The sequence below is a fragment of the Acinonyx jubatus genome, chromosome B3 (assembly GCF_027475565.1).
Source record: "Acinonyx jubatus isolate Ajub_Pintada_27869175 chromosome B3, VMU_Ajub_asm_v1.0, whole genome shotgun sequence".
In the NCBI taxonomy this organism is placed as follows: domain Eukaryota; kingdom Metazoa; phylum Chordata; class Mammalia; order Carnivora; family Felidae; genus Acinonyx; species Acinonyx jubatus.
The window spans coordinates 142144744-142158850 of NC_069386.1; the positions used below are offsets into that span (position 1 = coordinate 142144744).

At 54.2% G+C, this 14107-nt stretch overlaps 1 protein-coding gene across 1 annotated transcript in view; it reads right to left on the minus strand.

Moving 5' to 3' along the window:
- Nucleotides 1-14107, minus strand: part of CDC42BPB (CDC42 binding protein kinase beta) — a 102053-nt gene that overhangs the window by 36864 nt on the left and 51082 nt on the right. The window contains 7 exon segments of the mRNA XM_027066685.2: nucleotides 374-493; nucleotides 712-878; nucleotides 2566-2645; nucleotides 4967-5215; nucleotides 6755-6955; nucleotides 8556-8649; nucleotides 13095-13243. Of these exon segments, the coding sequence (XP_026922486.1) occupies nucleotides 374-493; nucleotides 712-878; nucleotides 2566-2645; nucleotides 4967-5215; nucleotides 6755-6955; nucleotides 8556-8649; nucleotides 13095-13243 (1060 nt within the window).

Sequence of the window (14107 nt, forward strand, 5' to 3'; positions counted from 1 at the left end):
CCAGCCCCTAAAATACTGCAAACGGCAGGCACAGCCACTGAGGACGCTTCGGAGAGAAATACGCTGTGGCACTGGTGCCTCAGGGCCACCAAGGGGAGAATGGGACAGAGAAATGTAAACCTTTCTGAGACTTTACGGGTAAAATGCTAAGAAGTGATCCTAGCTGCAACTGTAGAAGTCTCTCATTTGTGGGCCAAGCAAGTTGGAGAGAGAACGTCAGGCGATCGGACGGAAAGAAACGGGAGACCTGTAAACAGGTTACAGAAGCCAACGCTGGTCTCCTTTTCCACCCTACGAAAAGGACTCTGAAAATCTTCTTGGACGGGATTAACGCCCAAGAACACAGACGAAGCAGCCTCTTTAAGACACCTACCTGCTATTTTATTCTTCAGACGCTCTATCTCCTCATTTAGCTTTTTGATTTCCTTATCGCGGGCTGAGCCGCCCAGGGCCCGGGTGGAGCCGTGCAGGGACTGCACCGTCTGGGTGGACTCTACGGCAGGGAGACAGGCGTGAGGGAAGGGGACAGGGTGAGCGGAGGGGGCGGGGGGGAGGGGGACGCGGGCGCGAGCGGGGGGACGGAGTGAGCAGAGGGGGACGGGGGGGAGGGGGACGCGGGCGCGAGCGGGGGGACGGAGTGAGCGGAGGGGGATGGGGTGAGTGGACGGGGGCGCGAGCGGGAGGACGGGGCGAGCGGAGACCGGCGCTCACCTTGCAGCTTCCTGCTCAGCTCCAGCTTCTCCTGCTCCAGCCTCCGGATCCTCCTCTCATACGCTTCCACCTGCAGGCTGTTCTCCAGGTCCCGCTGCACACCCTCGTCTTTGCTCAGCGTGTTGGACTGCATTATGCTCTTTAGGGAGCCTCGGTCAGAAAAGCAGCTGCAAATAAAGCAACGGGGTTTCTGATCCACGGAGCGTACAGAGACTTCTTTGGCATCTGGAGACTCTCTGGGGCCCAAGAGAAGTCTTTTGAACAGGCAGACAAAGGCCCGTGGCCAGACCGTCGTGGATGGAGCCAAAATTCAGAAGGGAGACCTCCTTACAGCAAGTGATGGGATGATGGGGGGGGGGGGGGGTGGCGGACAAGGCTGTGCCCTCAGAAGGGGTCAAGGAAAAGGCCTCTGCCAAGGAGGCAAGCGTACTTTCTGCGTCATCGCTTACGCGCGCCCAGAAACGCCACAGGAGACATCCGTGTGAGGAGCTGGGCGCGGGGGGCCTCGCCAAGCCCTCGCTGGACGGCCCTGGGCAGTCCTGCCGCCGAGGCCTTCCTGAGCAGTCTGAGGACAGGGCTCACCTTCCCCTGCAGACTCGACGGCCGCTAGCACTCGGGGCGGCACGGCCACTCGCCAGAGCCAGTCCGCAGCCTGCACGCACCCAGACTGAGACCCGAAGTGGTTCTCTCCCTCAGAACCAGGCCACCAGTTACTTAGTTCCTCCCGCTTTTAACACGACAGCGATGCCAGGGAGCCTTCTCCGAGTCCTGCCGCCCGGAGTGCAGCAAAGGTACCGGGCACACGTGTATGCAAGGGCCTGGCCAGTGTTTCTCAAAGGTGGCCCGAGAATGCGGTGCCAGCACCACGGGGTCTGTCCCAGGAGGACGGCCCTGGGCCTGACCCGCCAAACTGGAGCCTTGGCGGGTGGGGCCTGGGACCTGCAGGTTTAACAAGTGCCCACTGAGTTGGAACGGATCAGAAAAATCCAGAACCTCTGCATGAGGGATTAAGAGGTCATCGTGCCTCCCAGATCTAAGACCCCTTCCTGCGGGCTACAAGGCGTCTGCCGCCACTCTGGCTGAAGTGCTGTTGAGCCCTGGCACCTTACACCAGGAGAGTTTCTGCGGGCTTGAGCAGAAACCGTCCTCTCCGGAAGGAGTTCCCGTCCACTGAGGTATGAGCCGCTAGAAGGCCACGTAGCCCTCCTTCAGGCGCTTCGAGGTTCCGTCTGTTTCATTTTGCCCTCCCTCCCCTCCCCTCCTGGCCCAGTTTCCTGTTCAAAGCAGGTACAACCCTCAGGCAACAACTTGGCAAAGAGGCCCATTCAAGACAGAGGCTGACAGTACAGTCACCGCGGCGCTCCGGGCTGGAGCCCTCCCGGCTCTCCAGACTGCCAGCCTGTCTGGGACCGTGCTCCAGCCCCCCGGGGGGAGCTACAGAGCTGCAATAAGATCCTCACAAAAGCTAGCACGGTGCCGTAACGAAAGCTGGGCCTGACCGGGAGCCCCTGAAAGTCTACCGGAATGAGTCCTGACAACACTGACAGCCTGTAAGTCAGAAGTCAGCTGACCGCACCTCCCATGAGCTAAGAACGGGTTTCACATTTTAAAGGGTTGTTAAAAAAAGACGACTACCTGACAGAGACCACCCTTTGTGGAGAAGCCGGCCGACCCTGCTACAGGTCACTGTGTGTTTTCATCAGGTGTCCTTTTTCAAGGACAAACCTGCCCACAGCTCCCTGGGGCGCGGCTGTCCCAGGGCTGACGCAGCACCCACCCGCCCGGAGCTCGCCCATCAACTGCCATCTTGCCCAAGGGAAGCCTCCGCCTGGGGAACCACAGAGCTGGACCCACCTTTCCGTTGTAAATGTAAAGCCGATGAATGGCAAATGGAGCCCAGAGAAGCCTGTGTGAGAACCAGGAGGTAATATTTCCTGCATGAGAACACATACAACAACATGAAATCCATGTTAGAACAAAGGGAAAGAACATTAGCAACGGGTGAAACTGCGTGCACTAGAGAGAATCATGTGGCCTTCTAGGACACCGAGCCCAGCGTCCCCGCGAGGGGGCACAGCACTGGCAGACTTGTATTTTCAGTCCTGGCTGTGCTCACGATGCAGTTGAGAACAAACACACTGCTTCAGAGGATGGTTAATGACCCAGGCCACACTTGGATGGCACCCTGGTGCCACACTCGTCGGCCCTGAGCAGAGGCGAGCTGGCGGGCGCTGGCGCAGCCCCGGGAGGGTTGTGAGGCAGAGGCTGGGGGCTCTCAGGCTCTTGGGAGAAACAGAGGCCAACGGCAGAGGTAGGCTTGGAACCCAAGGTAGATGGGTTCATTTTAGATTTATTTTTGATTAGGTTTATTTATTTTAGATTAATGTGTTACAGACTCTGGTTTTCAGTGTCAGAATCCTTCTTTATTAAACATGAAACCAAAGTTATACTGTATCTGGGAAATGTCACTGTAGAAATAGTTTCTTTGCAGTCTAAGAAAACCCTTTCCACGATGACACTACTTTTCTCTGTCTTTTCTCCAGGAGGTCTACAGTTCAGCTCTTATTTGAGTCAGAGAAATTCCCTAGGGAGTGATCAAGACTTTTCTTCTACTTGGTCAAACCTCACCTCTTCTATCCCCAAAACAAGTCACCTGTATGGACTTAAAAGGCTAGATTTGAGGAGATCAAAATAACCTTAGAGCCTCTGAGCAAAGACAAGACAGTGCCGACTCACGCACCAGAGGCCGTGGGACCAGCCCAGGACCGGACCGCCCCAGAGCCAGGGCCCAATCTGGAGGATCCACGACGTTAGGCGTCAGTGGGAGGACTCAGAAGCCACACACAGTCTTGGTTGCTCCCAAAGCCCGGCCGTGTAAAGAAACACACGTGCAGACACAGAACCGTGACGGCCGGAGCGCTAGGTGCTCATGCGGGGGGACCAGAGTCCCAGGGGCTCCAAGTCCGCCGTGGGGCTGCAGGCCGAGCCCCTCGCCAGCTCAGGGCCTCGAAGTCTGCAAGTGGTGACAGGGCTGAGGTGAAGCTCCAGGACGGTAACATTTCCGACACTGCTGAGTGCCATGAAAATACAGCGTAAGTGTTTCTGGTGAGTCTAAAGGAGAAGAGCCATTTAACTCCGTTTTACTCAAGCGGAGTACAGGCGGACCTCGGAAAAATTTTGGGCGTGGCTCCAGACACCACAATAAAGTATCACAACAGAGCGAGTCAAGTGTATTTTTGGTTTCCCAGTGTATGTGAAAGTTTACACTATGCTATGGTCTACTGAGTGTGCAACAGCATTATGTCTAAACAAATAAATTTCATAACTTAATTTAAAAACAGAGGGGGCACCTGAGTGGCTCAGCTGGTTAAGCATCCAACTTCAGCTCAGGTCATGATCTCACAGCTCGTGAGCTTGAGCCCCGCATCGGGCTCTGTGACGACAGCTCGGAGCCTGGAGTCTGCTTTGGATTCTGTGTCTCCCTCTCTCTTTGCTCCTCCCCTACTGGTGCTCTGTCTGTGTGTGTGTCTCTCTCTCAAAAATAAACAAACATTAAAACAAGTTAAAAACAAAATAGTTTACTGAGGGGAGGAGGGGAGCACCTGGGTGGCTCAGTCAGTGAAGCATCTGACTCTTGATTTCAGCCCGCGTCATGATCTCACCGTTGTGGGATGGGGTCCTACGCCAGGCTCCACGCAGCGCACGGAGCCTGGGATTCTCTCTCCCCGCTCCTCCCCAACTTGTGCACTCACACACACACTCTCTCTCAAAATAAATAAATGAATGTAAACAGAAACACTGCTAAGAGATGCTAACCATCATCTGAGCTTTCAGCAAGTCATAAGCACTGACCACAGATCGCTGCAACAAATGCAGTAATAATGAAAAAGTTTGGAATACTGTGACAATCACCAAAACGTGACACGGGAGACGAAGTAAGCAAATACTGTTGGAAAAATGGCACCAGAAGACTTGCTGGGGGCAGGCTTGCCACGAACCTTTAATCTGTAAAAACCCAGTATCTGCAAAGCACAATGAAAGGAGGTGGCTGTGGTCTCTGTGTTTTAAAGGGGACATTACTACCAAGCTGAAGGCTGGAATAAAAGGTGTATTTTCTGGAAACACAACGCCAGACTTTTAAAAAGAACCAACACGGCTCTAAGATCCTGCTGACAATCCACACCCTCCAACAGACCACTGCTGGCTTCAGACCCACCGGGACGCCACGGGGACGGAGGTGCTTGTTCACACTTACGGTGTTTCTCAGCACGTCGTCGTCCACGTCGAAGTTGGAGGTGTCAGAAGGACTGCTCACATCGGGAATATAAGGTGCTTCCAGGTTTCGTATATTTTCCCAATTCAGACCTTCAAAGAACGCATGCTTTTTGAAGTCTTCTATCCCATTCTGGCCCAGCCGGCGCTCTCTGCTGCAGATGAGTCTTTGGATGAGGTCTTTGGCTTCTTCAGACACATCCGTGACGTGGGACGGAAACTGAAATCGCTCCTGGGGGGCAAGCGGCCGGTGGACATGAGATGAAAACTTATTCAGAAAAACCCAAGATGTACAAACGTTACAGGAAACAGAACAGAGTCAACAGTCCTTTCTAATTTCACGGTAGCTAAATGCAAACCAAAGCTAACGACATTTGATTCTAATGAGAAAATCCTTAGTCGTGCTGGTTACTCATTACCATGTTACATGTAAATTAACGATAAATTTTCACCCATCAAAGTGGCAAAGGGCGCCGACCACACGCTGTGGCGGAACCGGCTGGCACGGAGCTCTTCCACAGTGCGTCTGCCAGCATCTGGCGCAAGTCTACTCCTAAGATTTTGTTCTACAGAAAAGCGTCGTGCGCTGGACAGAAGGATGACGAAACACCTGGTCGTATGTGACGTGATGCCATTCACTCAGACGCGGCCCCACAAACACACACCCAGCACGGCAGCGGGCCCGAGCGCTGAGGCCCAGGCCCCACCTCTATCATCCAGAAAGAGGGAGGGCAGGAACGCTACCAAAGATCAGACCGGCGGGCGCACAGGAAGCGCCGGACCAGGCCCCACAGGGGCACGTGCTCCTTGCCAGCAGGCTCTTTAGAATCCACGGAGTCCTGTTCGGTACCGTGAAGGCATTTATCGCCAAGACGCGGAGGGGGTGATTTCCGCCGTCTACGCTATGCACTTTTGTGTTTTTCTGGTAAGGCTAAGCTAACTTCCAAGTGAAAACAATCATCTCTATTCTGGGAAAGCGTCTTTAAAAACCATGGCTTGCCCTGATTGGGAGTTACATGGCAGACCACCCACCACGTTAGTGTTCGCGGGCCCCCAACACGAAGAGTTGCTGGAGGACGGGGCTGAGGACCGGTCAGCAGAGAGAAGCTCACTTGGGGGGTGCGGGTGACAGACTGGGGAAGGAGGCGGTGAGCACACGGCCACAGGGTGGGAGCGGCATGAGGACACATGTGACGAAGGGAAACAGGTGACAAAACAGGAAGCGGAAGAGCAATGGGAAAACGAACAAGAAATGAAGGCGAGGCCGACGGGAGGCAAGGTCAAGGGGGGGAAAGGCACAGCTGGAAAGGGAAAAGGAAGCCGGGTCAAGGAGGTGGAAGAGTGCTACGCACAGGCACCTGGCCTGGTCCGGACAAGTCATCTCCGGGAAGCAGACTCGAGAAGAGCAGCTGTGGTCACACTGATGAATCCAGACCCACAGGTGGAAGAGCCCAACGGGCCCCCGCCGCCCGCCATCCCGAGGCCACACCCGGCACAGCCCCGCGGAGGCCCACCTCTCCGGGGCCCTGCCCCGAACACCGCCACTCCAGCTCGAAGCTCGCTCTCTCCCCCCACGCCCACACCTCCCGTGCGTGCGGGCAGCTTGTGCCGACTCCACCCGCAAATCCCTGCTCCTGTCCGGAGGCCAGCAGCCTGCTCCAACCCTATCGTCTCCTCCCCAAAGACGCGGACAGCTTCCCAGCAGCCCTCCCACCTCTGGGCCCCTGCCTCGGGACTCAAACAAACAGGACGTGGAGATGCGACATCTTACTTCGTGGTTCATGATCTTTCCGTAGGTCTCCACGAGGGACTCTGCGTAGAAGGGCGTCTCTCCATACAGCATCTCGTACATGCAGACGCCCAGAGACCACCAGTCACACTCGGGGCCGTACTTGCCCATGCCGTCCTCCATGGCCTGCAGGATCTCCGGCGAGATGTAGTCAGGAGTGCCCACGGCCACAGAAGACTGGACCTTGAAGGAGAGAGGGTGTTGGAGGGAAATCCTGGGGCAGCTCCGATTCCAAATTCCCAAATACTCCCTCTAAAACACTGATAGCAAATGATGAAATAATCGTGGAATAAAACTAGCACACGAGCATGATTTGAAACCCTAGTAATTCAAAATTCACTGCAAATGAATGAATGCTCTCCTGCAGCAATAAACATGGGGCAGTTTCCAGAACGTGTGAGATGGCCTCGCATGCCTGGTCTCTCCTTGCCCGCATGCCCAGCACAGCCCCCAGTGGTCCCTCAAGGGGTGGCATTTCCCACATCCTCTGTCACTGCCCAAAGTGCGGTCCAGAAGCCATGTGTGTTCAGGCCAACCCTTCGCAAACTTCCGTGTGCATACAGGCCACCCGGGCTCTTGTGAAACAGAAATTCTAGGGTGGGGCCCAAGACACTGAATGTCTGTTTCCACAGACGCTAAGGCTGCTCCCCCAGGGCCTACCCTTCCATCTCCCAAATGGGAACATCTGGAAATAGTCCAGGCACTGGCTGGGTACTCAGGAATTCTCCAGATGGGGAACCAGGAGGCTCAGGCCTCTACAAGGGAAAGGACAGTTCCTCAGCCACTGACGTTAGCAGGAACAGGCTTGACGTGGGGCCATCGCTCCAGAAAGCCGTGGCCAGCGAGGGCAGTGAGCGTCATGAGAAAACAAGGGGGCAGCGGGTCAGCTGAGGAACCAGACTGGTCTTGGAGCGCATGGAGAGCAAAGTCCATTAGACTGAGGGAGCAACCATGACAGAAGGCCTGGCCCAGGAAGGCCAGACAGACTCTCCCTCAGGTCATGTCTGAGGAGGGGCCAAGGGGTACGAGCAGCACCCGGGTCAGACTGGACCGCGAGGAGGTCGGCCTCCATCATGTGACCAGAGTCACTTCCCCGCTCGGCTGCCTGGCTGCAGGAACCGTACGGTGGACAGTGGGGAGACCGGCGTGAGGTGGCAGCACGGGAAGGGTGAGGGGACGTGCGGGCAGGAAAGGGAACCAACATTCGAGCTCAGTCTGAGACCACCACGCTTGTCGTCAGAAGGCTGGATTTGAGGGCAGCACCAATCTCAACTAAGCAACACGTGGTCAAGACTGGGGAAATAAGAAACTGATTTGGTGGGAAGAGAGTAACCCTAGTATCAAGGATCCCTGTTTCTAGATGGACAACACCCACAGAGAGAAAAGCCCCGCCTGACAGGATGTTACCTGCCCGCACACAGAAATGAGGAATCGCTAACACAGTCAACGTCTGAGCGCCTGACTGGCCCGCACCAGACGTTTCAAGAAAGGACCGAGGGGGCCTGCGTGTCGCTGCGGCAATGGCGTGCTCAGCCACCTCGCCACGTGAGGAAAGGGACGACCCCCAACTTAGAAGGCACACGTACTACTGATGAGACATGGACATCAAAACCGAGGTTTTCAACTTAATTAGAAAATTTAAACTGTCCCCCAAATGTGAATCTTTTTAATTCACATTCATAAACTTGGTTTCTTAATTGGATCTCAAATTGAAATGTTAAGTCCCTTCTAACTACAAGCAAAACCCAGAACCAAATGAAAAATCTCCAACAGAAATACCTACAGTTCCATCGTCACTCATCTTCAAACAGGATCCAAAGTCGGCAAGGCGGATGTGACCATTCACGTCCAAAAGGACATTGTCAGGTTTAATGTCTCTGTGAGTAAAACAAATCAGCGAGTCAACCATTTCCACGCCACACATTAGGCAGGTCAAAGCCTGTCACCAGTGGTGTACCCGCCGAGGAAATGCTAATGCCATTTCAGGACAGTTGTGGCAATCTTGGGAAAATGTCTCTCCATGGCACTCTACTCGCACATGCGTACAGAGGGGCAGTCACCACCACTACCGCTCACTCCTGTGCATGAGCTAATCCCCAGTCAATCCGACGACACACCATCTTGTTCCCACCGCACAGCTGACCATGCTTCCTGAGTGTCTCCTTGGTGCCCGGTGCTGTGCTTGACCCCAGGTCTATGACAGTAACCAGACCCCACAGCCCCTGCCATCACGAAACTTCCACCAACTGAGAGGGCAGAAAATGAACGTGCGAACGCACAAACACGCACGTGGTCTCAGTCAGCACCAGGGTATGACGCCCACGATAAGCGCTGGGAAGAAACCAGAAGCAGCAGAAAACGGGGCAAAGGGTGTCTGAGCACAGACGTGATGAGCAAGACCACGGCAGGCCAACAGCCCCCCACGTACCCCACGCTGTATCTGGCGGACAAAGACCCGGGGGCTGAAGACCTAAGCCATCTGTCCAGCTGTCAGCAGCAAGTTCATGGCAGGAAGGTAGGTCCACGGCCGACCTGCTGCTCTGTGGACTTGCAAACGTGGGGCCCCTGGGGAGGCGGATGGCCTTTAAAGCACAAGCTCTCCTTCCTGGTCAAACAAGTTCATGTGACTGGACGGCACAAAAGGGAACAGACTTCAGGAGGAAAGGCAGATGTTCACCAAGAGGAGCTCAGGTATGTGCTCACACAACAGAACACCACACCTCAGCTACTCCAACATCAGGGACGCATCTCACAAACAAAGGTGAGAAGACGACGACAATTCTTACCCAAAGAAAGATCCACAAAGCAAAAGAAACTAGCGCAGCACCCCAAACCGAAATAAAGAGGAAAAACAAAGCAAACCCTCAATGAGTCAGAAAAATAAAAAATTAAGAACAGAACCAGACAAAAGCAGGAAGAAATGAAGAGATTTAACTCAAGGAAGAAACAGAAGTCAAAATCTTATCAGGAATGGTGACTAAATTATAAGATGCCCATAGAACAAATTCCAGTAAAAATCTAATGAAAGGGCACTGAAGAAAGGGAGGGAAAGATCTAGAGGAATGAAAATAGACGACACATACAAATAACTGGAGTCCCCAAAGAAATTGAAAGAATAAAAGAATAACACATAATATTTGAATCTACAATCTGAGAGAACCTTCCAGAAGTTAAAAAAAAAAAAAAAAGGGGGGGACTGCATTACAGACTGATGGGCCCATCAAATTAAAAATTTTCCCATGTCCTGTTTCTTGGAGCCAACCTGATACTAAAGTTCACATGGATCAATTAATGCGTGAGGACAGCTAGAAAAACCCTGGAGAGAAAGAAAGGGGTCTGATGGGGGAACTAGTCCGACACGGCTTCTGCCTCCAGAATTAACGCGGTACGGCCCTGGTGCACAGACAGACAGAAAGACGACAGGACAGAACGTCATGGGGAGTGAGTGCGTGATAAAGATGTCATTTCACCTCACTGGGGCAAAGACACACTTCCTAAGTGAGCTGGTCTTGGGACAACAGGAGGGCCTCCTAAAGATAAAATCAGACCCGCTCCAGAACCACAGCGGCCACCCAGCCTGCCCCGGGCTACCTTCGTCAGATTCCTCTGCTTCATCCTGCATCTCTCCCGCGCAGCTTTCTATTTGCTCCAGTTTTTGTTTTCGTTCTCTGGATATTCCTTCTCTTAAAACTGCACCGTTCTGACTTTGTTTCTGAGCTGCACTCTCCGTTCTCTCTGGGGACGTCATGTCCTCGAAGGCAAGTGACTGTCACTCTTCGTTTCTGCCTCTGCTGTGATCTGGGGCTGACCGCTCCGGAAGGGGCTGTACCCGCCTGTGTGCCCTGCTCCCTGGTCCCGGCTGCCCATCGCTTCCCACGCTGCCAAAGCCAGGGAGCACCTGCTCTGCCTGCAGCAGCCCGGCCGAAGGGCGGTGGGCACGGCCCGAGTCCCCACGGCCCACATCCGGCCACAGAAAAGGCCCCCCAGCTGTAGCACAGGGTCTGAGTCCTTCTTCTTAAATCCAGCAGGGACACGGCTGCTGTGCTGACGACACACACTCATTTCCGGCCCCGTCGAATGCTGCTTCGACCCACAGCGAACCTACCACCTGCGGCCGGGGCAGGACCGACTTCCTACCAAACCTGGCTTTGTAGCCTTTCTAGCAAAAATGCAAGCTTTCGGTTTTCAGACTGGGTCGTTCAAGTGCTAAGTCTGAATACTGAGTTGACGGGGGAGGGCGGTTAATCACACATTTCATTCTCCTACTATGTCTGGAGATCAAATGACACAGTGAAGCTTCTACATAGCTAATTAAGAAAATAAGGGAAAAGCTTTGTAATTAGGGAAAACAGAGAAAGAATAAACCACTGAAAAAGTGGTCAGATTAATTTCCCTGGAGATCGGTGACAAATACAAAGACAGTTAGCTCTGGTATGAATTAGTCAAATTTCTGTCAGAATATAAAATCGAATGTTGAAAACAACTATAGTTAGTAACTGTTAGAAAAGCAAGCACAGCGACATTAAAGAATCCATGAAAAAAGAGAAAATGCCCTAAAAGAAGTGAAGGTTCTTTGGGAGCCGCGCCCTCTGCTTACTCTGTGATACCTGGACCCACAGGGCAGTGCCCTGGGCAGGGGCACGTGGCCCCCGCGCCTCAGTTTCCCCACTGAGCAGTGAGGTACGACTCACGGCGAGACCTGAAGGGCTGTTCCTGTGACACCCCGTGCCATGGCCACCCTTGCAGCAGGAGCTGTGTCTGCTCAGGAAAACCTCCTGACGGGCAGCGGAGGCCGGGCCCTGGGCGAGGCGGCAGCGGGGCCCGATGTGACGCCAGGGGGATCGCGGTGGCCGTGAGCCTCCCAACGGAGGACGGTAATGCCCTCACAGTCCCGAGGAAGGTGATTTCCAATCTAAAATTCTTACTAGATCATCCCTCAGTCACACATGTGGATGGAATTAAGACACTGATCTCAAAAACATGATCTCACAAGCCACCTTGATCCAGAAACTACATACAATCCATGCTACCAAATCAAAAGAATAGACCGAGAAAGGAAGATGTGTCACTTGGACAGCAAGGGATCCAATCCGGGGAGACGGGACAGGAGCGTCTCCGGGGAAAGAACTCTCAGGATGCTGGCAGAGGCACCCAGGGCAGAAGGGAGCGGGAAAGGAGGAGCAGCGGTTCCAAGAAAAATCAGACCTATGCTACCTGACACGCCTGTGTGCGCAGAGCTTTGCGGTTCAGCACAGGGGATGACTAGCCGGTTTGGGGCAACCAGTGACGGCTGCCACGGAAAAGCCCGCAAGTGAAGACTCGGGACCATTGCCACCCCCAGAGGAAACGACTTATGGAAGTGGAAATGCAGGAACCGCCAGGCTCAGCTGTCACACTCACACAGGTGTTCCACGATGAACCTGACAGGGATTTAACCAACAGTTATCGCTCAGGAACTGGGACGCTGTGGGAGGGGGGTCTGAGAGTGTGTGTGGGAGAGGGCTGAGGGAGAGAGCTACTTCTGGAAAGAGTAAACTGCATCTTAACAGATGTGATCTGACTCTCCCTCCTCTGCAAAAAAGAAAATGGCGAGAGAAGCTGGTTAGTTAGGAATATGAGGCAAATGCCGCAAGAAACAGTGTAAAAAGCCGACGAGCTACCTGTGGCCAGTGGAATCCGGGCAGGGCAGGAGACGCGTGCTTTCTCTTAAGCCCTGTAGCGCTACCTGACTTGAAAAAACCGTTACCGTGAACATATTTGATAACAAGTATTAAAATAAACAGCCAACCCCACAGGACGAACTCGCTGTCTTAAGCAGCAGAAAGACACAGAGGTGGCGCCCGCGCAGGATGCAGAGTGGGCCCTCAGCGCGCCCGGGAGGGCGGGAGGCACACGGCCACACGGAACCAGTTATTCTCGCTCGAGGTGCTGTGCTGAGCCCCTCTCCCCAACCCAGTCCTCCTCTGTGAGTGCCATGATGGGGGCCGTGCACCAGGGAAGGTGTTGTGGCTGAGACAGCAGACGGTCAGGGAACCCGTGAACTAGGGGGCGGGCACCCCAGGGAGGAGGGATCAGCAGCGGGACGATGAGCTGAGGTCAGCAAAACATCTAAAGACAAGGCGGCTCTGGGGGACCCGCGCTGGAGCATCCTCATCGTCACAGTAACGCTGGGACCTGCTGGTGCCAGGCGCTGGGGCGGCCCAGGGTCTGCGAACCGCGTGGCCTCTCTGGACGGCCTCGAGCCTTCGACAGAGTCTCGGGGCCCCGAAAGGGCATCTTCACGTACTCAATACTGTTCCCATAAAACACAAAAGGTGCGTACCTGTGCACATAGTGAAGCTGATGGATGGAATCGATGGCCAACACCATTTCACCGATGTAGAATCTTGCCATATCTTCTGGAAGCTTGTCTTCGAATTTACTGAGCAGGGTCAGTAAATCACCACCCACGTAGTAATCCATGACTAAGTACTACAGGTGGGAAGAGGTGGGAGAGAACAGAATATTCGGTCAGCGTGAGGCCTGACAACGGAAGGCCGAAGTTCTACCACGGAAGTCCTCTGGCTCTTCCAGTCTGGAGCGCTGGCTTCCGAGCTGCTCCTGTGTCATCCAGGATTTCCCCACCCAGTGCCTTCCTGCACCATATATGTCGTACTTCCAGTTAGGCATCTGACGGAGAACGAATTTCAGGAACGACAGCGCGGAGGATGGGGGCCGAGAGCAGGGCAGGAGAGGGGCTGGGAGGCCAGGACGTGGTCCCGGAGGGAGAGGAGGGTGACAGGCACCGGGGAGTACTATGTGGAGGCAGAGGCCAGACCACAGGCTGGCGGGCGTGCGGGGCGGAGGGAGTTCTCCGGCCCCTAAGAAAGCAGTAGGAGTGAGTCAAGCACCCATCTAGCCGAGTCTCAACGGTTTCCATGCTGGCCTAGCATTCTCAGCAGGAAAATGAAAATGCTTTACAGCAGCACCGAACATGATCGACAGGCTCCTGGAGACCTGTAAGGAATCCGTAAGAAAGTAAACTAAGGGGCCATAAGGCAGAAACTTACTTTTAGAGTAAGAACCAGACCAATTATTTCCTCTGTCATGAAACACAGGGATTCTAAGTCAACAAGGCAACACCCTTCTAGTCACTGGAGAAACAGGTTTAATTTTTAGGACACGCCAAGTTTAGATGCCTCCAACAGAAGGAACAACGAGAATGGGTTGTGCGGGGCAGCCCGATGACTCTGCACGAGGAAGGAGGCCTGACCCGGCCTGCCCCGCTCTCCAGGCCTGCTTCCCCACCACCCCACAAAGGCAGAAACTGCCGGGGTCCCAGAGAGAAGGAACCTG